We start from the raw sequence: 22,879 nt of genomic DNA, 5'->3' as shown, positions 1-22,879 counted from the left end.
ATGGCTCATTTGTCGTTGCCACAATGTAACAGAGAACAAGATAGCAAAGGAACAAACACGCAGCATTTGCATCCTAGGCTGGGACGAAACAAAATAACTAAATAATTCTTCAGCCTTACCATTCTCGACATCTCTTAAGCTTTAGCCATTGGCACATTGCCCAGGGTGGCTATACTTTTTCGAACATTTAGGGCTAACTTCAGAATTTAGATCTTAACTTGCTGCTGTTAATACTCTTGATGATAGTATAACTGCACTCTCGGCTACTAGTGTAAAATGCTGCACTCAAAGATAGTGAGAAATAAACCTGGTCTTTTAAAAATTTGTCCAATTCCTTTTGATTTCCTACTGTTCTAAGGCAGTAAGAGCATATCATAATATTGTCAAAAGGTGTTCATAATTTCTTTAGGATTTTGAAAGAATTTCAAAGAGATAAATTCAGCACCAAAGTACTTTAAACAGTCCCTTAAAAAATCAAAGAGATAAATTCAGCACCAAAGTACTTTAAACAATCCCTTAAAAAAAAAAATTGTATCCTAAGAGTGTTTATAAACTCTCCCCAATGTTGTGTTATACAATTAATGACACTAAGCACTCTTCATATGGGGGCTAGAATTTTACTACTCCAAGTAAACAATAAAACTCTAAACACTATCCTAGATCGAATTACATGGAATAGGAAACTAACATAATTAAAAAAAAAACAAATGATGTTTCCCATTTAACAAAACACTATTATCTAAATACAATCTAATAAATGTAGGAAACTGATGCAAATTTATCTCCTAATGAATTACCTAGTGTACATAAAAATGAGCAAGCATTGCAAGCAATTGCAAGCATCCATGTCACTTCAACCACTTGGACACTGGGAACTGGTAGGCAGCAGCACGGACTAATTTGACACAAGCATTGCAAGCATCCATGTCACTTCAACCACTTGGACACTGGGAACTGGTAGGCAGCAGCACGGACTAATTTGACACAAGCAGGAAGCGGACTGGGCTGCCTCAGTCTTAGTGAACCTCTCCTCTCAGTTGGCTTTGAAGTTCCTTCAAAACCTAAAAAACCCGGAAACCACCTCAGCATCACTTACCATACTGAGCCTGTACTCTACAGTTCCTGAAATGATAGGAATACGTGCCTCCTCAATCCCACTACCAAATATCAATCTTCCCATCTATTCCCAAGCCTTTAAAGTGCCAAACACAGTAATATATATTCCCACTACCTTCTTAATCTTCATCATCTGAGCTTCCCTCATCACTGGTATACTCATCACTATCATCATCTTGATCCAAAATATCAATCCGAATATGCGGCACTTGTATAGGTTCAGGTGCCCTCGGAAACACAGGTGGAGCAGCAGGCAGTGGTGGTTGTTGACCAGCTCTAGCAGCCATAGGAAGAGATTCCAATGGGGGCAAATTGATCGGATCTCCAGGCTTCCATCCAGCTGGAGGTAATGGTATATCCGTAGGAAGTTCCACAGGCATACCAGGTTTCCAACCAGCTGGAACTGTAATATTTGGAGGCATGAGGCCCTTAATTGCAGCCATGGGGTCGGCAGGTGGTAAAGCAGGGGTCTCGATGAGGGGTTCAATCTTTTTCTCGTCCTCCACTGTTTTAGGTAGCCCTACATCGAGATCAACAAAGGCATAGAGTTGGGAGGCTCGCATTTGGTCCTCCTGCGGAGCAGGTGGGAGAGCCCCACGAAGTGGCCCCCCTGCACCAAACTCAGGTGGTGCAAAGGTTGTATAGCTGATTTTGTGAGCATATGATATGACATCTGACAACTTTAACTGAGAAGCAACAGTAGTATTGCTGGAAGAACTATCTGAATCTTCTGATTTTAATCTTTTTGGACGGCGATAATCAGCATAATCATCAACCAGAATGTCAAGAACCCGCTCAGCTTCTTTAAGCTTCTTAGCAAATGAAAGAATAGCAGAATCTTTGGCCTCGATTTCCTGGTTTAACTTTTGTTTAGCGTCTTGAAGATCAAGGATTTCTTGTAGCTCTGCAACAGCTTCAAATAACTGAGTTTGAAGTGATGTGAAAAGGGCAATAATTTCTTTAGTAGTAGATGTAGAAGCGTCGATTGGGGGAGTGGTTGTAGAATGGGTTTGAGAAGGAAGAAAAGTTGGAAGAGAGCTACGAAAGGAGTTAACCCAAACAGAACGATTAGGTGATACCTCAAAGAGCTTGGCAGCTAAGGCTGCCATTTGCACCAGAAGTGCTTGGGCCCTTTGAAGAGGAGGAAGAAGAGATAGAAGAGTGGATGAGGTAGTTTTTGGAGTTGGTAATACAACCTGCTGATGGGATTGGTTAGACTGGGTGGGTTGCGAAGAGGACTTGGTTGCACTGGGACTTTGAAGAGCCGGTGAATTCGGATTCGACAGGCCAAGCCTAGCCGGCGATGGTACAACCTGATGTGGAAGACTTTGTAACATTTTGAATACGTTATGCTCCCTGCTCAACAGAACATAAAAATTCACATAAAAACATCCAACTCTGCTAAAACTACTACGAGTAGTAACCAATATATCAAAAGCTAGGAAGCATAAAAATTCCCAATTGTTTCCGAAACCCAAACATTCCGATGGCCATCCCCGAGCCAGGGCAGGAGGGGCAACCGCCCTAGGCCGGCAGTGGCGGACCTAAAAATTTGACAATGGGGGACAATTTCAATCCCAAATCCATTAAATAATACAATTCGGTTACATACTACTAAAAATATCATCCGAGTCTTCATTATATTCTTTGAAATCGATCAATGATATCTTTATCGGGGACTTGTAAAAACAATGAAAGTAACCAAACAATCATAAAAATTCAACAAAACATAAAAATTCACATAAAAACATCTAACTCTGCTAAAACTACTACCAATATATCAGTTAGGAATTCCCAATTGTTTCCAAAACCCAACCATTCCGATGGCCATCCCCGAGCTAGTAACCAATAATATATCAAAGAGCTCTGATTTCACAGTCAAACCCTAACATTAAAGTGTTGTGCAATACATTAGCAACCAAATTTGATTCATAATTTTAGGGATATTTGATTCAATTATCGATTTCATATTTTAGGGATTTTTGATATGATGATAACAAGTACAAACAGCTTACCTCAGAAGTAGTTGCTTCAATGGGGGATACAAGAACTAGATTCACGCCAACTGCGCTTCAATGGAGAACGCCAACTAATCTGAGAGAGAGCAATTCTATGGATCCCTATGACCCGTCACTGTTATTAAAGGAATAGATACGTCAAATAAAGTACGAGTAATAAGGAATTTTTTTTTTAACAAATAAATATAGGAAAATTTATTACAAAGAATATCAACTTTCACGGATTCGTTTTAAATAATTCTAACTTTGACTGTATTCGGTCAAAATAGGCTCATGTGACCGGTAACCTATTAAGCATGTAATTTATTTATTTTTGGTAAGTTAGTTGACACGTGTCATTGTGTTAATGGTTGAAAATATAATTAAAAAAAATAAAAAAACCTAACCCCATATGGCCAAGCCCCCAACCCACGACAAACACCGTCGTCAGGCCTGCCATCGGCCTAGCCCAAGTCCCCGACCTCAGCTTGATGAGACCCTCCCACACGCAGTCACGTTAGCCCACGCCAGCACCACCCTAACCGACACCCCTTTCCCTCAAACAACCAATCCCGCAACCTTCACCAAATCTTTAAAATACCATCCCCACCGCTAAAAACCACCAATCGCCCCTCTACCACCATCGAAACCCTTGCGTTAGAGTTCCGATGGTGGTGGAGGGGCGGCTGGTGGTTTTTTATGCGGTGGCGGAGGTGTTTTAGGGATTTTGGGTGGTCGAGTAGGTAGGATTTCGGGGATTTTAGGCTACGAAATTGGAGGTTTTGGGGGAAAAGGAGCTACCATCATGAGCTACAAACCGTAGCTCGCACGGGCTTTATCTAGTCAATAACTATATACTAAAAGATACACAAGCAATGACATCTTGTATATCCTTAGAGGGTTTTTTTTTTTTTTTTTTTGAAAATTCTATTTAAGAAACAAATCTTTTACATATATAAAATAATAATTGATTATAAAGTATAATACTGTAAAAGAATATTAACCAATTAATACTCTACAATTAAAATATGGATACTTCAATAAGACAATAATACTTGCCAAGAATGACACATAAACATGTTGAGTTAATCTTAGTGTGATTATTTCTTGTCATTTTTATTGTTCCATTGAATTGATACGAATAAAACATAAAAAAAAGTCAAAAATTACAATAATATAATGTTAATTTAAAAAATAATTGTTAAAAATTAGATCTAACCTAGATTTGGGAAAAGTTATCCCTGAATAAATAAAATCATTTATGTTTTATTGATAAAATTTATTTTTGACCAAAAAAATAACATGCGTCATATGTTTTAATTGTTGTTTTGTTCCCAATTTTCAATTCAAAAATTATGTGTTTGAACCTAATGGGATAGGTGCATAATGACATAATTCATATCCATATGACCATACCAAAAGCATAAAACAAGTGCATAAAATGATAAAATAACGAGCCACTCAAGGATATGAGAGCCGTCTCAAAAGATAATATAGCAGAGTTAGTAGGGAAGCCTTTGCTAGTTTGCTACGGTGCACCGTGCAGATGCTTAAGAGTATGCTTCCTGGAGTTCAGCAGGAGGATGGTAATAATGATACAACTTTTAGCACTACTAGACCAAATTGCCTACTAACAAAATCAGGGAAAAGAAGAAATTTTCTTTACTATATACGGACTGAATTATTATTACAATATACAAACTTTGGGATACTTTTGTGTCTAGTTGCCTGGTACAAAATCTTTTCTACCTTTCTGATTCGTACAACACTGAGATAGAATACGAGGTTACTGTCTACTATTTACAGGCTCTTAACAAAATTCACATTTAAGTGTAAGGTCGACTGGCTGCACATGTTCAAGTTGCTTCTACATCACAAAAAACGAGAGATGGATATAAGCAGTAACATTCCCAGGAAGGCAGGAACAACTCTATGTGCACTCATGAGTCATGACAGCCAGGTCATTTTTTCCGATATCTCTATATTAGGTCTCTATAAGGGGAATGGTATGTGTGCATTGTCCAATCAAGTAAAATGTCCGTTTCTCTGTATTCCACCCAGTTTCTATTTGCTCGTATGCCCTTCAGAGGCCAAAAGCATTTCCACGAATAAAAACTCCTGGGTTAGCATGTCCTTGGCTTGATCAGGAATGAACCTGAACATCGAGGCCAACATCTGTTGCAGAACAATCTTCTGGAAGTCAAACAGATTTTGCTTTTGCAGAAAGATTGGTGCTCAGTTGAAGAAGTATGGTGATTCAAGGACTTTTTCCAATTCGAAGTTCCCTCTTTCTGGTAGAGGTGGGAAGGTAGATTCTGGATAAGATTCCTGGAAGCTTTGAAGCAACTGCAAACAAACCAGAGAGTTTTAGGGAAATTAAACAAGCAACTGCAAACAAACCAAAGTTAAATGCATCCCTCTGAGGCTCCGACCCTTAAGAAAGTATGCATCTAACTATTATCACTGAGATTGAAGAAAATAAAAACACTGCCAGGTACATAACTTTTAAAGGATTCAAATTAAACCATAAACCCTTACATTTTCAAGAATGGGCATGCTATACAGCTCCACAAACTTTTCTCGAAGAATTTGATTCATCTTTTCCACATCACATGCATGAGTCCAAAACGAATCATGCACTCCTGCAAATACATATATTTCATATGTCAGGTCATCTACAACAAAAAAAATATGTTTTCCATTACAAACTCAAAGACCAGAGGACTACAGGTCTACAGCTACACAAGAGATTTGGAAATTCATCTAAGTTAGAATGGATATTTATACACTGATCCAACTTCTAAGCACTAGCTGTTCATTTATCAAATCCAGGAATAATATTAAGAACATAATTAGGCAACATTATGATAAAATAAGAAACCTGCAAACTGTAAACCAGCATCCCTGCATGCCACAGCAGTCATCATCATGTGAGTTCCATCAAGTGAGTGAACATAGTTTGGAGGAAATGCAGTCCTTTGTTTTTTGACTTCAATCTGCTTGTCAATTTAAATCATTGTCAGTCATATGCAGAAAGCCTCAGGGAAGAGAAGAGGGTGGGGGTGGACATAAGCAAAACAAGAACTTACCCCTTCACCTTCTTTTTGCAAGGCCAAAACCTGAAGCGATGTTTTAATCTGTATACAAGCAAAGAATGTGGTCAGTAAGATAGTGGAAGCTGGAGCTTGGGTTGATCTGAATAACAGTCAGAGAAGCTCAATTGAACTAAATGAAACCTTCAAATGTCAGAAATTGACAAATAGAACATTTATAAAGTGCGTTCAACTTTGAGAAAATAAGTTGTTACATACGAAGTATGAGTTTTAAGATTAGAAAGTGTACAGAACACTTACAGAAACTCTAGAACCTAGCATCATTATATTGCAGGCATCAATTATTGGTTGATCAAACAAGAGGAATTCTCCTTCGCACCTAAAATGGTGTGGTAAACCCCCACCCCCTTTCAAAAAAAAAAAAAAAAAAAAAAAAAAAAAAAAAAAAAAAAAAAAAAAAAAAAAAAAAAAAAACCAACCCAACCCTAAAAAAAGAAAAGAAAAACAAGTTGAACCTCAGGCAAAACATTATTGCTTTACATCTAATCATTATTTTGGTGACCTACCTTCAGCAAATGCACTAATACCAAAATTAAAGTGGAAATACAGATGAAAAGCAAGAAATCATGCTTATTCAATGTCTTTTCCCTATAATCCATTTTATTTATTTTTTTGAATAATTCAATTTAGAATACTTCTGATTCCATAGACTTGAGCACTGTACGAGTGTAAGTCAATCTCGAGTCCTATTCAACATAAATGTAATAAAAGAGACCCTGAGGCTAGACGTTTGTTACATTAATCTTACAGCACCACAATTCCTAGCATGAGCAGAACACTTTCCAAATCTTAGCAAATTACATCCCTTCCCCCCCCCCCCCCCCAAAAAAAAAAAAAAAAATTAACGTTGATTCTACCTCGTCTCTTTCAATCCCTCAATATGGTCTACTCCTGTCTCCTCATTAAAGCATCTGAATGCCACCTATAACAACTGGGAACAATCTAAGCCATGGCCATATGCTTTACCCTCTCAAACCTTATCTTCAGCATAGGCAACACCTTATCATTACACATACCCATTAAGCATCCCTATCTCTCACAGATAACATACATAGTTGAGCTATCTTATTAGAATATATTCAACATATATTTCCACCAAAGGCTCACTTATATAGCTATGAAGTTTTAGTTCATTTTAAAATAAAGCATTTCACTAAAAGTTCGACAATTATTGACCCATCTTGAAAACTAGGACCCTTAATTGATCATACAGATATTTTTGCAAGTGAAAAGAGTAGCCAGCCAGAGTCAAATTATGAGATAGGACACTCACAAGATGCCGTTTACTTTTACAGTATGGTTGTACAACTGGCAGACCAAGAGGAGTAGTCCAGCGAACAGGTTGATTTTCAGAAGCAATAACCTGTAAAGGCGGACAAGTCATGGTAGAGCTACTAAAATTTCATTCTGCTAAATTCATTACAATAGAAGAACCCCTACCTTTGCACAATCGCCAAGCCAATCCATTATGCTACGTGCAGCTTGAAATAATTGACCGAGGGCAGACATTGTTACCTAGGGAAGGATAGTATCGTAATGCAAAATTATTAAACAAGCATTATTGTCAAAAGAAAATATCACAGACAGTATGTATCACTTCTTACCTTAGCTGAATAGCAGGCTGCAGAAAAAAGAAGCCTATCATCAGTGATAAGACCCTTCTCCTCTAATCTCCTCTTAATTTGCTCCCTTGCCCCAACAAATGTAACACCATAAACAGATGTCATAACTGTCTGCTTCACGAGTTTGCGGTCCACCTGAGATGCGTACAGCTTTCTTTATCAGAAGATATTAATAAGAGGCTAAGAGCACAGAACAGCCAATACTATCAAGCACATAGTTTATACAGGATAATACATAAACTACAAAACAAACATATGCACAATGGGATATGATCATTTAAAGGATGTACAAGAACCTGATCGACTAGGACTTTGGCTAACAAAGCACTTGGGTATGTTTCAGGGTCTTGCCTGCTATCCTTTTCCATAATTTCACGAACCCTGGAAAAAAAAAATTTAAAATAAAATAAAATAAAAATTATAGAAGATAAAAGATTTACCAAATTTTCTATAGTCGGCTTTCCTTCAGTTAGTAAATTCTTACTGAGAGAGAATATTACTAAGCCAATCAACATAAAATATGTTTCCAAAAGATTATTACTACAACCATTCTTTTCTATTCTCTTTTTATTCTTCACTTTATAAGTTCCATAATAACAACCTTTATGTAATAAAAAAGTACATTTTCATGCCATTGAATAATATCCTTTCAAATGTCTGAAACACAACATAATTCCTAAGTTCTTATGACAAGGCTACAATCCAGGGTGCAACCTAATTACCTTGCAGCAATTTCTGAGTACACATCAGCAGGTTCCTGTCCAGCTACCAAATTTACAGCTGCTGCTTCCTTCTGTAAAAAGTAACAAAAATACTTGAGACATGTAGGCATTTGACCGGACAACAGAAACTAATAGTACAACATTCACTCCTAAAAATTCAAAAAATAAGAAAGGCCAACAATGTACTACAAAACTTTTACATAACATATAATAGTAACATATTGAATTGATGTATACTATGACAGATATAAAAAAGCTTGATTCATTTTGTTATAAATGTTTGTGAGTCTTTCTCCATCTGCACCTTGAAGAAACCAAAAAAAGGGAAGTAACATAGATTAATTTTTTGTAGTCATGTTCCTCTCCTATCAGCTATACAACACCCAGATGGTATGAACAATTATATAAGGATTAAGCATATTGCAAAAAAAAAAAAAAAACACTTTTTCTTTTTATCATAATTAAATTTTTATGATCCTAGGAAAACAAAAGGTAAGTCATTTCAGGAAAGAGAAGCAAACAAGTATAGCAGGGGCACAGGAGCCATAGAGGACATACACTATCTCTTCCCAAAGCAGCATAATGCTGCAGGCCATTGCATGAACCATCCTGAAATAAAGGTTATGAAAACAATTTAGGTAAATATGCAATAGTATGTGACATCCAGACAAGAAAGGATTTGGGAAAACGATATCATGATGTCCTTGGAGTATTCCTCTTTATCACTGGACAATATTCTCAGAAAATAGGAAATAGGATAAACACAATTCAGAGATTATTATCACTTGTAGAAATAAGAGCTCTGAGTTCCTAAAATTCTTAGCATATAGAAGCGTGGGCAAGTAGAGAATATAACTTCCTTGCCCACTATCTTAAAGGGCATAATGGAAAATGATAGATACAGAGTTACCATTCCTTTAACAAGCAAGTTAGAAGTGATAATATACATGGCTTACCTGATGTATAGGAAGATGGGAGATGAAAGTATATGGTGATGAGCTGTTCAGGGCTCCTGTAAGATCAATGCAAGCAGCTAAGCATTGAAAAGGGTCTTCTGCACTTAACCACCATCGATTTCCATTGATAGGGTCGCTTGCTGAGTCAAATATTTGAGCCAGATGATTTTCTACAAAAGCTACACGTGCCTCGTACGAAAGCTTGTCGACACCACCAGCATATACATTCGCTAAGTGAATTTTCAGCCACTGTAATCCAGACTTCCCCAAAGGTCGTCCTTCCGCAAACTCAAGCACACCTCGGCAGAGATCAGAACTTAGATGATTTAGATGTGGATGCATGGGATAAGCCCGACCACGGAAATCAAGATTATGAGGATAATAAAAGCCTTCCTCATCTCTCATCTTCTGAGCAACCTGGTACACCAAAGCCAGCAAAAATAATCAAGTAGGCTGATAAAAGATAGAACATTTTTTTAATCGAAGGTTTACTTATATCTTTCACCTGTTTTATAGAAAGATGCTTAAAATCCATAACTGACACATTTTACATCATTAAAAAAAAAAAAAACTAATTTCAATCCTATAAAGGCTAAAGCCACAGATACAAAAAAATCTCAGGGCCACACATTAAAAATCAAACATCTGTCTTCAGCCAAAATCAGATGCCCAGTCCAATTATCATTCAGATTAGGAGAAATTTTCCTAATATTTAACAAGTTACAGAGGAGGATTTGTCTAGCAAAATCAAGAAGAAGGAAAAAGAAAGGTCCAATCACACTTTACATCCAATAAACATGAGCGTGAACCGCTAAAACAGTACCCTTTCTCATTAATGAAACTTCACTAGAAATCCATCTCCATAATTTCAAAAGTAAAACCAACGATGTACTCACAATGTCCTGCCCAGAAAGCAACAAAACCCCCTTTTCTTCCTTATCTGTCATTAACAGTAAGAAAGTGTTGACACCTGAGAGTTAAAATTCCATGGACATATGTAGCAAGCATGTTTCCCTCTTGACATATTTTACCCATTTCTATGACGACCATAGGTAATTTTAAGATGCTCTGTGCCAAAAAATAGCTAGATTTTTGCAGATATCACTATAGCCATATTTACACCAAAGTGATTATTAGACACCAAGTAACCAAAAAATCAAAACTCCCTTTCTTTGAGTGTATAACCACATTCCCAATTCAGTAAGTGATCTCTTCTCACCCTCCCATCTCTGAGACTCCAAAAGAACAAAATCTTCTGAAGGCTAAATCTCTCCCTATATACTACTTTCTTGAGTTCTTCAAAGAGAAGGGCACTCCAAAATGAAGATAGCTATGAAAATAGAGATCATAAATCCAGACTGAAGATGAAACATAGCAACACATTTTCCATAAATCTCTGCATGCACTTGGAAGATTCTCACAGCTCCCGTCAAATGACACATCCCCACTATCCTCAATTCCTCATATAGAAAAGTTGTAGTTGGCAGCAATCAATTGTGCCCTCAACATTTACACCTCAGCTCTCAAGCAATATTGGTGTTCACCCAACAAAGCCTGGTTGAAGAACTTTTGAAGAAAGATCATTGTTTTTATTTTCGAGCCATTATAAAGTAAATAGGTTGGAAACTGAAAGCTCTTTTTTTTTTTTTGGTGTTAATTTCAATTTCCAAGTATTTGATTATTAAATCTCAAGGATTGTTTTTTTATTTATTTGTTTGAATGTGTTTTTTTTTAAAAAAATTTATCAAGACATGCAACTACAAAATGGAGTAAACAGCTTCCACCTGTTAATTTTTGGTTCCCAAGGAAACAAGGCCATATATAGATGATCAAATAAAGCTAGCTTTGACACCTTTCACACTAACTTCCGATAAACTAAAATATCTAATGCTCAAGATAATTAGCTTATAAATAGCAGAGAATAAAAACATACAGAAAGTTTAAGTTCAACGTCACATCTTAAAGCATGTCTCTCTCTATTGATTTTCTTTGCTTTCCTCACACTCCACTTCCATGTATCAATTTCTGCTGGATCTTCTGTCAGTGGCTTTTCAGGCAAAGGAACCTGCAAATGTGGAAATTCAAGCAGGATGAGCACACTAGAGAAAAAGGGAGAGTGAATAATGAAGATATAAAGGAAAGGCCTCATCCAACAGAAAACAGAACATGGGAATACTGACATCCTCACAGTTAACAAGACCGCCAATGTTGCCACCACTAGCCCATAGACTTTCCACCACACTAAGAACTTTTCTGTTGATTCTCCATTTTGTGTGTCCAAGAGTATTTAAGGCCTGCACAAATGCAGAGTAGGTATGGGATTACAAGTTTACAGAGTAAGAAGCCTGTGGCTCAACAGAGATATCTATCAATGATATCAGTGTGAACAGCAAAAGTTCTTGACAGATGCAATGTACTCAAGGATCTAGCAATTAATTTTTTAATCCATAATGATCCAACTCAGCTAAGTTACATTTACAAGAGAAATTGAAGCTAGTTATCAGCACTCAAATGCTTTTTTCCTTTTGTCAAAAACACTTTGACAGGTTCATAAAACATACAAAATGCTCAAAGCTGAGAAGTTCAGAATACATGTGTAAATGAAAAGCTGGACGTATTCACACAGTACAATCTCATGTTGTGAAGGATTTGCAAAAGAATTAAAGAATATACAAATGACAAGAGTTCAGTTTATTGCCTAGGAGAATTACCTTTAGTGGAAAATTCTCCTGAAGTTTTACTTAGATGATAGGAAACACCAAAATACTGAACTTAAACCATAACACAGGCACAGTTTGTATACTATTCAAGAGAAAATTCAAAATCATATCAAGTACGAATGAAATCTCCGCTATGGATAATTTCGCAAGCTGAAGTGTTCATTAACTTCAACGAGTAACAGCATCCATCCCCTCTTAAAGCCATCAAGATAGATAAGAGAATCTCCAATTTGAGCTCAGAATGATAAATAGATAGAGTATTCAATTTATCTTACAAATTCTATTTTCATAAAAATATAAAACAAATCCATTTAATTAGAACAGCCAGACTCAGTAACTGTAGAGGATTTGAGCATTTGTTTGACAAGACACAAGACTAAAATAGTGAAACCAGTCCAACTGTCAGAAAAAAAAAAAAAAAAAAAAAAAAAAAAAAAAAAAGACATATTGGTACACAATTTAGATGCACGTTTAAGTGTATAATCACACAAACAAAAAAACGGAAAGCCAAAAACCTGCAAACTTGCACCATAATGAACTCGGGCTAGTTAAAATTTTGAGCAAATAATAAATGGAAAAAAAAAAAACGCCATTTAAATAAAGACTAAGGGGATCTATTCTGCAGTACCTCAAACACTTTCTGCATCTGCTGCGGTGGAGTTTTCCTCATCGCCTCTTGCTGCTTTCTTGAACCATGCGTTCGCATAACATAAGATGGTAGGAACAAGTAGCCACCCTTGTCATACCTGGACAAAAATAATATAGAAGATGCCAATTCTAGTAAGCAAATAAAATTATTGGTATATATGGGAAAATAGTACAGCATATTCTAAGTTACATACATTGTAGCTTGTTCAGGATTGATTGACAACAGATCATGTCAGAATATATGAAATATATAATACGAAAATACCTTCTCTCCTTATGATCATATTCTAAGTCTCAAGAGGTTTTTTTTACACTCTATAGTCCATCCAACTTCCAAATTTGCCATTTTTTTCACATAAATATCATTTTTCACTGCTTACTAAACTATTCTTTGAGATTGTTTCTTAAAGATTACCCCTTTCAGAGGTGAGGAATTTAGAGTAGGATGACAATAAAAGTTTAAAAAACGCTACAGAAGGGTAGAAAAGGGGAATAGTTTCCATACTTCTGTGGAAGATAACTAATCAAGGATTACTAAGAACATTACTGTAAAATAAATTATTCAAAAAACAATAAGAAAGAAGATGTGTATACCCTTTCCAATTCTTTGGAGGTATCAACATTGGAACATAGGGAATAATCATGTATCGAGCCTGCTAAAAAAAAGCAGTAAAAGTTTGTTAGGTTATGTAACCAACTCTAGAATCACTTAATTATTTTGTACAGCAGAATGTAAAAAGTTACTGCAAGTGCATTTGGCTTTAATAACTTAGTGCAATATTATATGGGGAACTGTTCACATGCAGTTAAAAAATGCATATGTTTTGTATATGTCTGATAACAATGAACAAGAACTTACACTCCTATCAATCCCTTTCAGAACAAGCGGGTCACATTCTATAACTCCATATCTTTTCACCACTTGCTGCCTTCACAAAGTAAAAATAAAAAGTCAAAGAGTGAGAAGTTACTGAGATTATTATAACCAAACCACTATCTATCTTCAAGAAAGCTTCACCACAATGACACAATGTCATATTATCATTTATGATGTCTAATGTACATTCTTCCTCCAAATCATAATGTTATTCATTGTCCATTGAGGTGGCATCCACCATAGACTAAGAAACAGAGCTAATACACTAAACTTCAAAATTTTAGCCAGAAAGGCCAAATAATAATGTAGCATATCAACAGTGCGGTACACAAATTACATGTATGGTGAAGCAGCTTTCAGAAGATGAAAAGTATAAAATTAAATGCAACTCACCCCATGTCATTGTTCAAAATTTTGAATTTGTGCCTAAACGCAGGTCGTACATCAGGTGGATTGTCAGCTGATTGCTTACTTGGATGCTGAACATAAGCAGTGTCAATCAGCAACTCAATCAGACGACTACCCAGCTGCACCATCATGGAAAGCAAATGTCCATCGGAATCAGAAAATGGCATAAAAGAATGTGCCTTACAAGTATAACTATTACAAGAAGAAAAGTTATCACCTTAGCTTGAGTGTCTTGACTCCATGACTTGTTATCTTCAGAAGTCACCAGCTTTGCTGCCTCAAATAGTCGTTTCTTCTTAACTAAGCTCTTCACGCGATTCCGCTGCAGTTCCTTTTCCTTTAATAAATCCTCTGGCATTTCACTTGCATTTTTACGTATATTCTTGGTTTTCTCCAAGAAGCTGTGAATTTTTATCTGATTCCAATGACGAGGGGAAAAATTACAGAATGATAAGGAAGAAAACATGCAAGACTGAAACACAGCTTCAACCCAAGACCAAATATATTATACAAACAATTCTCTATCAATAAAATTAAAGCAGGAAATAAATATGACCACTTAGCAGATACCTTCTTAGTGGGGAGCTCCCTTAAAAAGAGACCTAAAAGAGTAAAAGCTAGTTTAAAGAGGAAATGATACTCCATAAGAGGGTATACCCCTAAGGACCTAAGTTTCCCCCCACATCATCAGACTAGATAAGTTCCAAACACTTGCATACGAAACAGTAATCTTGCTACTGCATCCTACTTCAGTTTTGCCGATAACTCTAGACTAGAAGTAAATGGTTTTCACAGAATCTGCAGAAGCCCCTTGCCACAAAGACTAATTCTAGACGCTAAATGCCAAATCCTAAGCTACAAAACTTAAAGAAGATCTTTCCCCTAATGTAATGTTCCTTCAAAGATTATATAATTTACTAGGAGAACATAATCAATTCCCTAGATGCCTAACCACTCAACTACTCCTCTAGCAATATGATACTTCTCTAAACAAAGGACATCAATAATCTAAGGAAAGTACAGGCAGTTTGGAATATTCTACAGGTCACACAATAGTTGAAAAGAGGAATGATGATACAATCGACCCACACATGATAGCCTGAAACCGACATAAGCGTGCAAGATAACTAAATTGTAATGGCAAATAGAGAGCAACTACAATGTGATGTCAATGGTACCAAAAGCAAAACAAATCACTCCTCAAAGAACTTTTAATCCATCTACCAAAAAAACTTAAGCCTATACTGAAATGCAGACACATCAAACGCAATCGTTTATCAATCATTCTAAATTCAAATCAATTAACTAAGCAGACTCAAATCCAAAGCACAAGCATCAACTAAACATAAGTAAATAACTAGTGGAGGGTGATTAAGCAAACACCTCCTGCTCAATAGCAAGCCCAATTTGAAGAGCAGCCTGAACAAGCCGAACACAGCCGGCTTCATTACCAACCATAAGCAATGCCATCATCTTATGCATAACAATAACAGCCATCTTATCAGCTGGCAACATATCAATATGATAGCCATAGATAGCCTTTTGTTTCCTAGACCTTTGCAACTTTTGTTCTTTTTCAATTGCCTTCTTCAAAGGCTCAAACCAACCTAAAAACAATGCCTTAACTTGTGGCAAATTAGGTGCCAATTTCTTATCCCTCATTTCCCTCACAAACTCCCTATACTCCTCCACCATACTCTCCCACGCCTCGGTCTCGGCTTTAATCTGTCTCCTCCTCAACAAATTATACTTCTCTCTCTCAATCTCCTTGAATTCTAACCTCAACCCAGTATTCCTATCAACTAATCCTTTCATAAAAAGGGTATTCACCCATGGTGGGTCATGCATAAAAATCCTATGACTAGAACCCTTAATTTTCTCTGAATTTTGAAAATACCCATCAATTTTTTCAGCTAAATCTTCCTCAGGAGAGTCCAGAATTATCTGGGATTGTATAGAAGGCTGGAAAAAACTGTTCCTATCCAATTTTGGGTTTAAGCAAGGCAACAAAAGGGTAGCAGGAAAAGAGGTTGAAGAAGAAGAAGGAAATGGGGGTTCAACCCTCAATTGTTTGTTGGAAAGTGGGATGAATAGAGAGAAATGGGTTTGAGCTTTCTTGTGGGATTTCAATGGTTTTCTCCATTGTTTTTGAATTTGAATTTGTGGGATTGGAGAGAAGGAAGCAGTGGAAGACATTGTTGGTGAAAATTCGAAGTTTTCTTGGAGAATTATACAGGAAAAGTGGGATTTGAAGGAAGATTGAAGAGAAGAAAGAGCAATAGGAAGTAGAAAAACCAGAGATAAACCCAGAGCAAAGAGAAGAATGGTGGAAAATGGAGATAATGGTGTTTGTTTGCCGCGACAAGTTGAGGATAATCCAGGCTTTGCTAATAGCGGGACCATATCTCTTGATTTTTTTTTATTTTTTTTTTTTTATTTTTTTCATTTGGATATTTCTTTTTCTTTTATTTTTGGGAGTCTAATGTCCATGCCGGGCGTAGCAAACGGATCGGTCGGGTCGGGTAATATTCGGGTTTGGTTAATACTGAATAGTAGTGCTCGTAGTTGAGTGAGTATGGTTTAAATGACTCGTAAGAGTCGAGTTGGATTGAAAATGGGTTGTCTTAACTCTAATTGAGACTGGATTTTAACATTTCAAACTTTGGATTACTTCAAATTAGAGTTATTCATGGACAGTTCGACCTGCTAGGCTCGGCCATCCGCCCCGTTAAAATTTGGGCTTGGACACCTTTATTAAAAATAAATAAATTAATGTACAAGATAAGCTCAGCCCGTTAGTTGAAATGGGCGGGCATGGACAATGGTAACTATATTTCGGGCCGGCTTGTTCGGCCCGTTTTATAAATTATTAAATAATATTTTCTTACAAAAATATATATAATAAAGGATACTAGATAGCTAAAAGAGTCTTTACATATTCAATTGTCCTTTATCTCTCTCCACAACATAAACAAAAATACCCCTAAATTTAACATCTTCATTTTTACATTACTTCATAGTTCATACCATATATACTCTTTAGATTTTAAGATTTTAAACCATCAATAATTATAGGTTGCAAATTTTTTTAAGAAACAAATCCACCAAAAATAACAAAGGTCATTAGGCCCATTAGCTTATGGACAAGCCCGGCCCGTTTAAAAGGGTGGGTATGGACAACATGTTAAGCCCACTAAAAAAGGGCTTGGACTTGTATATTAAGCTCGTTGGACAAAATTATAGAATTTGGCCCGGCCCGTGTCCGGCCCAATACCGCAAATGAGCAACTCTACTTCAAATACATGTTAGTCAAATTGGTTGTCTTGGGGTGTTGTTTAGTTCGGGTTTGTTTGATTTTTTTTTTTTTTAGGAAAGGTAATTTTAATAGAGATCAATTCTTCTTATCATAATCGAGTCCAACTGTATACTTGGCACACATTAATATACAACCGTGTAAATTAATTGATATCTAATTCTTAATAAATCTATTTGATATAGCTTACATGACATATAACAGACTAACAGGGCGTTTTAATACATAGTTATTGTCTATATGGCGTGACACTTGGCGAAAAATTAAAATTTCAAGTGTTGTTGGCTCTTGGTTGCAATACTCGATCGACTTTATTTATTAGTGATATGATATTATTTGTTAATGAATATAATCAAATGAATATAGGAAATTTGAATAACATTTGTGAACACTAAACTCCCTAAGAGCTGGTTTATAGAATAAGAGAAGTTTAGTAAATATATTTCAATATAAGTCAAGGATTGGTAAAAATAAGTATTGATTTTGAAAACAATTTAATCTTATTAACAATAATATAAGTTTAATAAAATCTAAACGTCTACTTAATTTCAAAAATATAATTTAAGTTTAATTCATTTCTGGTGAAATGAGCAATGAGCATGACTATTATTTTGTTTTCACATTTTTTGGTGAAAATGGAGATGAGATTTGAAAATTTGTGTTCATTCAATCACATCTTAATCATTTGTAACATGTATCTTATTAATAAGAAACTTAATTTCAATAATTACAAACAACACAACAATGATTCACGTATATGCACTAATACTCACATTATATTCTATTTTAAGGAGCTTATATCTTAAGCATAGGTGCAAAACTAAAAATAATTTTAATTAAGGAACGGAGAGAGTATCACTACTCGATTAGGCAATCCCACGAGGTAAACAAAATATTTGTAGTTAGGCCTCAGGTGACATGTACACCACTAATTAATTTTCTTATGTGACCTATCACCACAATCAAATATCTCATGCTCCATTCCCTCCAAACTTCAACGGTAGTTAGGTACAAATTTCATTTACATAATTAAAATATAACTAAGCAAAATAAAAGATGATAATTGTTTATTTCTACTTCCTATATATATATTACTTCCTTACTATAAACAGTATTATCATCAAATTAACTTCTTTCACAAAAATAATTCTCACCCTTTTGATCTTGTTCATTTTGTTACACTATAATCTTTTTCTTGTACAAAATTCTTATGTTTTGAAAATAAATAAATAAAATAAACCAATAGTTTTGTTCATAATGAGATTCTTCAAATTTGCCAAGTACATTTTCATGCTTTGCTTATTATCAGTTCTGTTGTTCTGTTTCTCTCTTAAGTCCAATGCTGCATTATCGAGTGATCGAGCAGCACTCCTTTCGTTCATGTCGTGTATCGATTTAGACCCTCAAGGAGCTCTTAGTACATGGAAATCTTCACATATCCATGTCTGTAATTGGACTGGTGTAACCTGCAGCATCAACGAAACTCGTGTCACTAAGCTTGATCTTAGAGGTAGGTTGTTAAGAGGGACTATTTCTGCTTCTCTAGGAAATCTTAAGTCTTTAAGTATCCTAGATTTGTCTGAGAATTTTTTTCAAGGACAAATTCCATCTCAACTAGGCTCGATTTCAGGGCTTTCACAGATTAGCCTAGCATTAAATCTTCTTCAAGGGGAGATTCCTCCTGAATTAGGTAGCCTTAAACAGCTGAATTACCTCAATTTAGGGAGCAATAACTTGGTGGGTCGAATCCCCGAGCCATTATTATGTAATGGTTCATCATCTTTGGAGTATTTAGACCTTTCTAATAACTCTCTTAGTGGGGAAATACCCATGAAAGAAGGGTGTGAGCTTAGGGAGTTGGCTTATCTCTTGCTTTGGTCTAACTATCTCTCAGGTCATGTCCCTCTAGCTCTTTCCGAGTCCACGAAACTCAAGTGGGTTGATCTAGAATCTAATAATCTAACAGGGGAAGTGCCCTCAAAAGTGCTGAGGAAGATGCCTATGTTGCAGTTTGTTTATCTGTCTTACAATGATTTTGTAGGCCATGATGGCAATACCAACCTCGAACCTTTCTTTGCTTCTTTGGCTAACGCGACTGACTTGCAAGAACTTGAGCTTGCAGGGAATAATGTTGGTGGAAATTTACCTCCTAATATTGGTAATCTTACAAATCTTGTACAACTTCACCTAGATGGTAACCTTATATATGGGTCAATTCCTCCTCAAATATCGAACCTTGTTAATCTTACCCTCCTTAACTTGTCTAGTAACATCTTAAATGGTTCAATCCCACAAGAGTTGTGTAAGATGAAGAAGCTAGAAAGGTTGTATTTAAGCAACAATTCACTCTCGGGTGAAATCCCATCGGCTTTTGGTGACATACCTCATCTAGGACTCTTAGACCTGTCTAAAAACAAGCTATCAGGCTCAATACCTGACAGTTTTGCCAATTTACCTCAGCTAAGATCGCTACAGCTTTATGAAAATCAACTCTCTGGACCGATACCTCCAAGTCTAGGCAAATGCATCAACTTGGAGATTCTAGACCTGTCACACAACAGAATTTCAGGGGAAATTCCTGGTGAGGTTGCAGGATTGAGAAGCTTGAAGTTGTACTTAAACTTGTCGAGTAACATCTTAACTGGTCCGGTACCACTAGAGCTTAGCAAAATGGATATGGTTTTGGCAATTGATTTATCCATGAACAATCTCTCTGATACTATACCTTCACGGCTTGAGAGCTGTGTTGCTTTGGAGAGTCTCAATTTATCGAATAATCACTTGCAAGGGCATCTTCCAACCACTGTAGGCCTATTGCCTTATCTGCAGTCATTTGATGTATCAAGAAATGAGTTGGTTGGTCACATTCCTGACTCATTTCAGACATCTTCAACCTTAAACAAGCTTAACTTCTCCTTCAACAACTTTTCTGGTTATGTGTCGAACAAGGGTGTGTTTTCCTTACTGGATGTAAATTCTTTCCTGGGAAACAATGGCCTTTGTGGTTCAATCAAAGGCATGCCAAGTTGTCAGAATAAAAATTTTCGGCACCATTACATGTTTTTGCCAATCGTAGTATCAGCATTTGGTGTTGTAGGTTTGTGCATTTTTGGTCGGTCTATGGTACTTGAAAGGCGGATAAAAGGAGCTTACAATGGGAAAGATGCAGAATCTTTGAAACAGATGTATGAAGAGCCTAAGTATCCAAGAATCTCCCACCAACAGCTTTTTGAGGCAACCAATGGTTTTAACTCATCAAGCTTGGTTGGTTCAGGTCGATTTGGTCGTGTTTATGAAGGGACTCTTCAAGACAACACCAAAGTAGCCGTGAAAGTTTTGGACTGCAGAGCTGATACAAAAGTTTCAGGAAGCTTCAAGAGGGAATGTCAGGTTCTGAAGAATATTCGGCATAGAAATCTAGTCAGGATCATAACAATCTGTAGTAAGCCAGATTTCAAGGCAATTGTTTTCCCTTTAATGTCAAATGGGAGCCTTGAAAATCATCTGTACCCATGTCATGAATTAAGCCGGGGGTTGGACCTGGGACAGCTTGTCAATATCTGCACCAATGTCGCGGAAGGAATGGCTTATCTCCACCACCATTCACCAGTTAAAGTTGTTCATTGTGATCTCAAGCCGAGCAATATTCTTCTGGATGATGACATGAATGCTCTGGTGACTGATTTTGGCATTGCGAAGCTTGTAAAAGAAGATGATGAGAGTCTCTCTGCTCATGATTCTGCTTCTTTTAACTCTACTGATGAATTGCTGTGTGGCTCTGTTGGCTACATTGCTCCAGGTTAGCAACTTATTAACCTCTAGTTAAATTCAATTCTTGTATATTATGATTCCAATATACTGATTACTCAAACTTATTTCATACTTTGTATATAACCCTTTAAACAATAGGGAAAATAAAAAAATTGACCTCAGGATCAGTGGTGCTGAAAATAATACAACAGCTAACAGTTGCAATGTTGCATAAAAGAATTCGCGCTCATTTATAATATGATTGCTGTTATTTAATGTAAACATGTAATGTTCTCTCTAATTAATGATCTGATATTGATCATGCAGAATATGGCCTAGGAAGGAGGGCTTCAACACAAGGAGATGTATACAGTTTCGGGGTACTTCTGCTAGAGATTGTTACAGGAAAGCGCCCTACAGATGTTCTCTTTGATGAAGGTTCAAGCTTACAGGAATGGGTTAAGAGTCATTATCCACACAATCTAGAGCCTATAATCGAACTGTCCCTAACAAGATTTGCTCCTTATGGCATAGGTTCACAAAACAAGAAGATTGTGTTGCGCGAAATTATCTTGGAGCTGATAGAGCTTGGCCTAATATGCACACAACACTCTGCTTCAACACGGCCAACTATGCTAGACATAGCCCAAGAGATGGGAAGGCTCAAGCAGTTTATCTTGAATCCTTCCTCGATACTCAATGATGAAGTTCATTCCAATTTTTAATACAGTACAGTCCTCATTTTGGGAAATTTTGCCTTTTTCTCAACTTGGATTGATTGTATTTGAAGTTGTACAAAAAAGAAGGTTACTAGTGAAAACGATTTTTTTTATTGGTTGATGATTATATCACCCATTCTTTTTTTTTTGGGTGTGTTCTTTCAATCTTTTGTAGGTTCTAGCATCATGATGTATGAAGTAGAAAGTTAATAGCCTTTTTTCTTCTTTTATTGGTTTAATGGAAACTCATTCTTTCTATAATCAGAAGAAGCTAATGGATTTGTGGTCCATTCCATTGCTAGAAGCCTAGAAATGCTGTCATTATTTCCTAATTGGTTGATAGGCTAGGCTATCACAGCCAACCATATGTAAAAGTCTTAGGAGGAATGATAGGTCAATCTCAAGGATCAATAAAATCACCACTAAATTCTAAAGTACCGTCAGGATCAACTAGGAGTTTCTCAGAATTACGGACAAAGGATTGGGAACTTAAAAAATAATATTATCGGCCCAAATCACCACAAATCTCAAAAGTAACACCGCTACCATCCAAAGTAATATGAACATTATGTACTCCATTAGCCTCAAAGTTTACTACAACACACATCTTATGAGCAATGGATATCTATAATAACCTTGAGATAAACTAGGATTTCCTTTTGAGACGATTTCATTTAAGACTTGCAACCAAATGAACCCAACTGAAGTCTAGAAAGTTGCCCTATAATTGTGCAAAAAGACCAACATAACATATGAATCCAATCAGTAGTATTTCTTTTGGCTTATTTCTTGTTTTATGCAAGCTTATTACCTACTCATCACAATCCTACTAATTCATGAATTACTTCTTTGCTAATGCTTTCCCAAATAGAAATGCACTACACTATCTCTCTCTTTTTGCCTACCCTTATATGTGTT

General features: G+C 36.3%; 3 protein-coding genes across 4 annotated transcripts; 1 reads left to right on the top strand and 2 right to left on the bottom strand.

Annotated features, from left to right (window-relative positions):
* Positions 1 to 437: 437 nt before the first annotated feature.
* On the bottom strand, positions 438 to 3,739 carry LOC110715749 (mediator of RNA polymerase II transcription subunit 4-like). The gene is made up of 2 exons (XM_021894357.1): positions 3,132 to 3,739; positions 438 to 2,472 (listed from the first exon to the last, which is right to left on the bottom strand). Exon 2 carries the CDS (start codon positions 2,451 to 2,453, stop codon positions 1,236 to 1,238), a length of 1,218 nt encoding a protein of 405 aa, XP_021750049.1. The 5' UTR covers positions 2,454 to 2,472; positions 3,132 to 3,739; the 3' UTR covers positions 438 to 1,235.
* A 1,013-nt stretch (positions 3,740 to 4,752) lies between these two features.
* On the bottom strand, positions 4,753 to 17,011 carry LOC110715973 (DNA-directed RNA polymerase 3B, chloroplastic-like). Of its 2 annotated transcripts, none has more exons than XM_021894592.1 (19): positions 15,563 to 17,011; positions 14,397 to 14,594; positions 14,165 to 14,298; positions 13,754 to 13,823; positions 13,489 to 13,550; positions 12,875 to 12,992; positions 11,707 to 11,820; positions 11,460 to 11,591; positions 9,527 to 9,943; positions 9,129 to 9,179; positions 8,571 to 8,641; positions 8,145 to 8,229; positions 7,831 to 7,983; positions 7,667 to 7,741; positions 7,500 to 7,589; positions 6,203 to 6,250; positions 5,995 to 6,109; positions 5,652 to 5,755; positions 4,753 to 5,459 (listed from the first exon to the last, which is right to left on the bottom strand). In XM_021894592.1, the coding sequence occupies exons 1-19, from the start codon at positions 16,580 to 16,582 to the stop codon at positions 5,349 to 5,351; spliced, it is 3,168 nt and encodes a 1,055-aa protein (XP_021750284.1). In that variant the 5' UTR covers positions 16,583 to 17,011; the 3' UTR covers positions 4,753 to 5,348. The 2 variants fall into 2 exon arrangements, with proteins under 2 accessions (XP_021750284.1, XP_021750285.1); XM_021894593.1 differs by having other exon boundaries at positions 13,489 to 13,547; positions 15,563 to 17,010.
* A 1,738-nt stretch (positions 17,012 to 18,749) lies between these two features.
* On the top strand, positions 18,750 to 22,375 carry LOC110715970 (putative leucine-rich repeat receptor-like serine/threonine-protein kinase At2g24130). Its single transcript, XM_021894589.1, has 2 exons — positions 18,750 to 21,291; positions 21,570 to 22,375. The coding sequence occupies exons 1-2, from the start codon at positions 18,750 to 18,752 to the stop codon at positions 21,965 to 21,967; spliced, it is 2,940 nt and encodes a 979-aa protein (XP_021750281.1). The 3' UTR covers positions 21,968 to 22,375.
* The last annotated feature ends 504 nt before the right edge of the window (positions 22,376 to 22,879 follow it).

This window comes from Chenopodium quinoa, unplaced genomic scaffold, assembly GCF_001683475.1.
Source record: "Chenopodium quinoa cultivar QQ74 unplaced genomic scaffold, ASM168347v1, whole genome shotgun sequence".
Taxonomy (NCBI): domain Eukaryota; kingdom Viridiplantae; phylum Streptophyta; class Magnoliopsida; order Caryophyllales; family Amaranthaceae; genus Chenopodium; species Chenopodium quinoa.
Note: the sequence above shows the minus strand (reverse complement) of the source record. Positions and strands in the feature narration are given on the sequence as shown.

What these genes read in the sequence shown, in the direction of transcription:
- LOC110715749 (XM_021894357.1), bottom strand. Translation starts at nt 2,453, where the DNA reads ATGTTACAAAGTCTTCCACATCAGGTTGTACCATCGCCGGCTAGGCTT.
- LOC110715970 (XM_021894589.1), top strand. Translation starts at nt 18,750, where the DNA reads ATGAGATTCTTCAAATTTGCCAAGTACATTTTCATGCTTTGCTTATTA. An exon ending in TGTTGGCTACATTGCTCCAG is followed by an intron (nt 21,292 to 21,569) that starts GTTAGCAACTTA and finishes TTGATCATGCAG; the next exon opens with AATATGGCCTAGGAAGGAGG.
- LOC110715973 (XM_021894592.1), bottom strand. Translation starts at nt 16,582, where the DNA reads ATGGTCCCGCTATTAGCAAAGCCTGGATTATCCTCAACTTGTCGCGGC. An exon ending in CCTCCAAAGAATTGGAAAGG is followed by an intron (nt 12,993 to 13,488) that starts GTATACACATCT and finishes ATTTTTGTCCAG; the next exon opens with GTATGACAAGGGTGGCTACT. An exon ending in CCAAAGTCCTAGTCGATCAG is followed by an intron (nt 7,984 to 8,144) that starts GTTCTTGTACAT and finishes TACGCATCTCAG; the next exon opens with GTGGACCGCAAACTCGTGAA.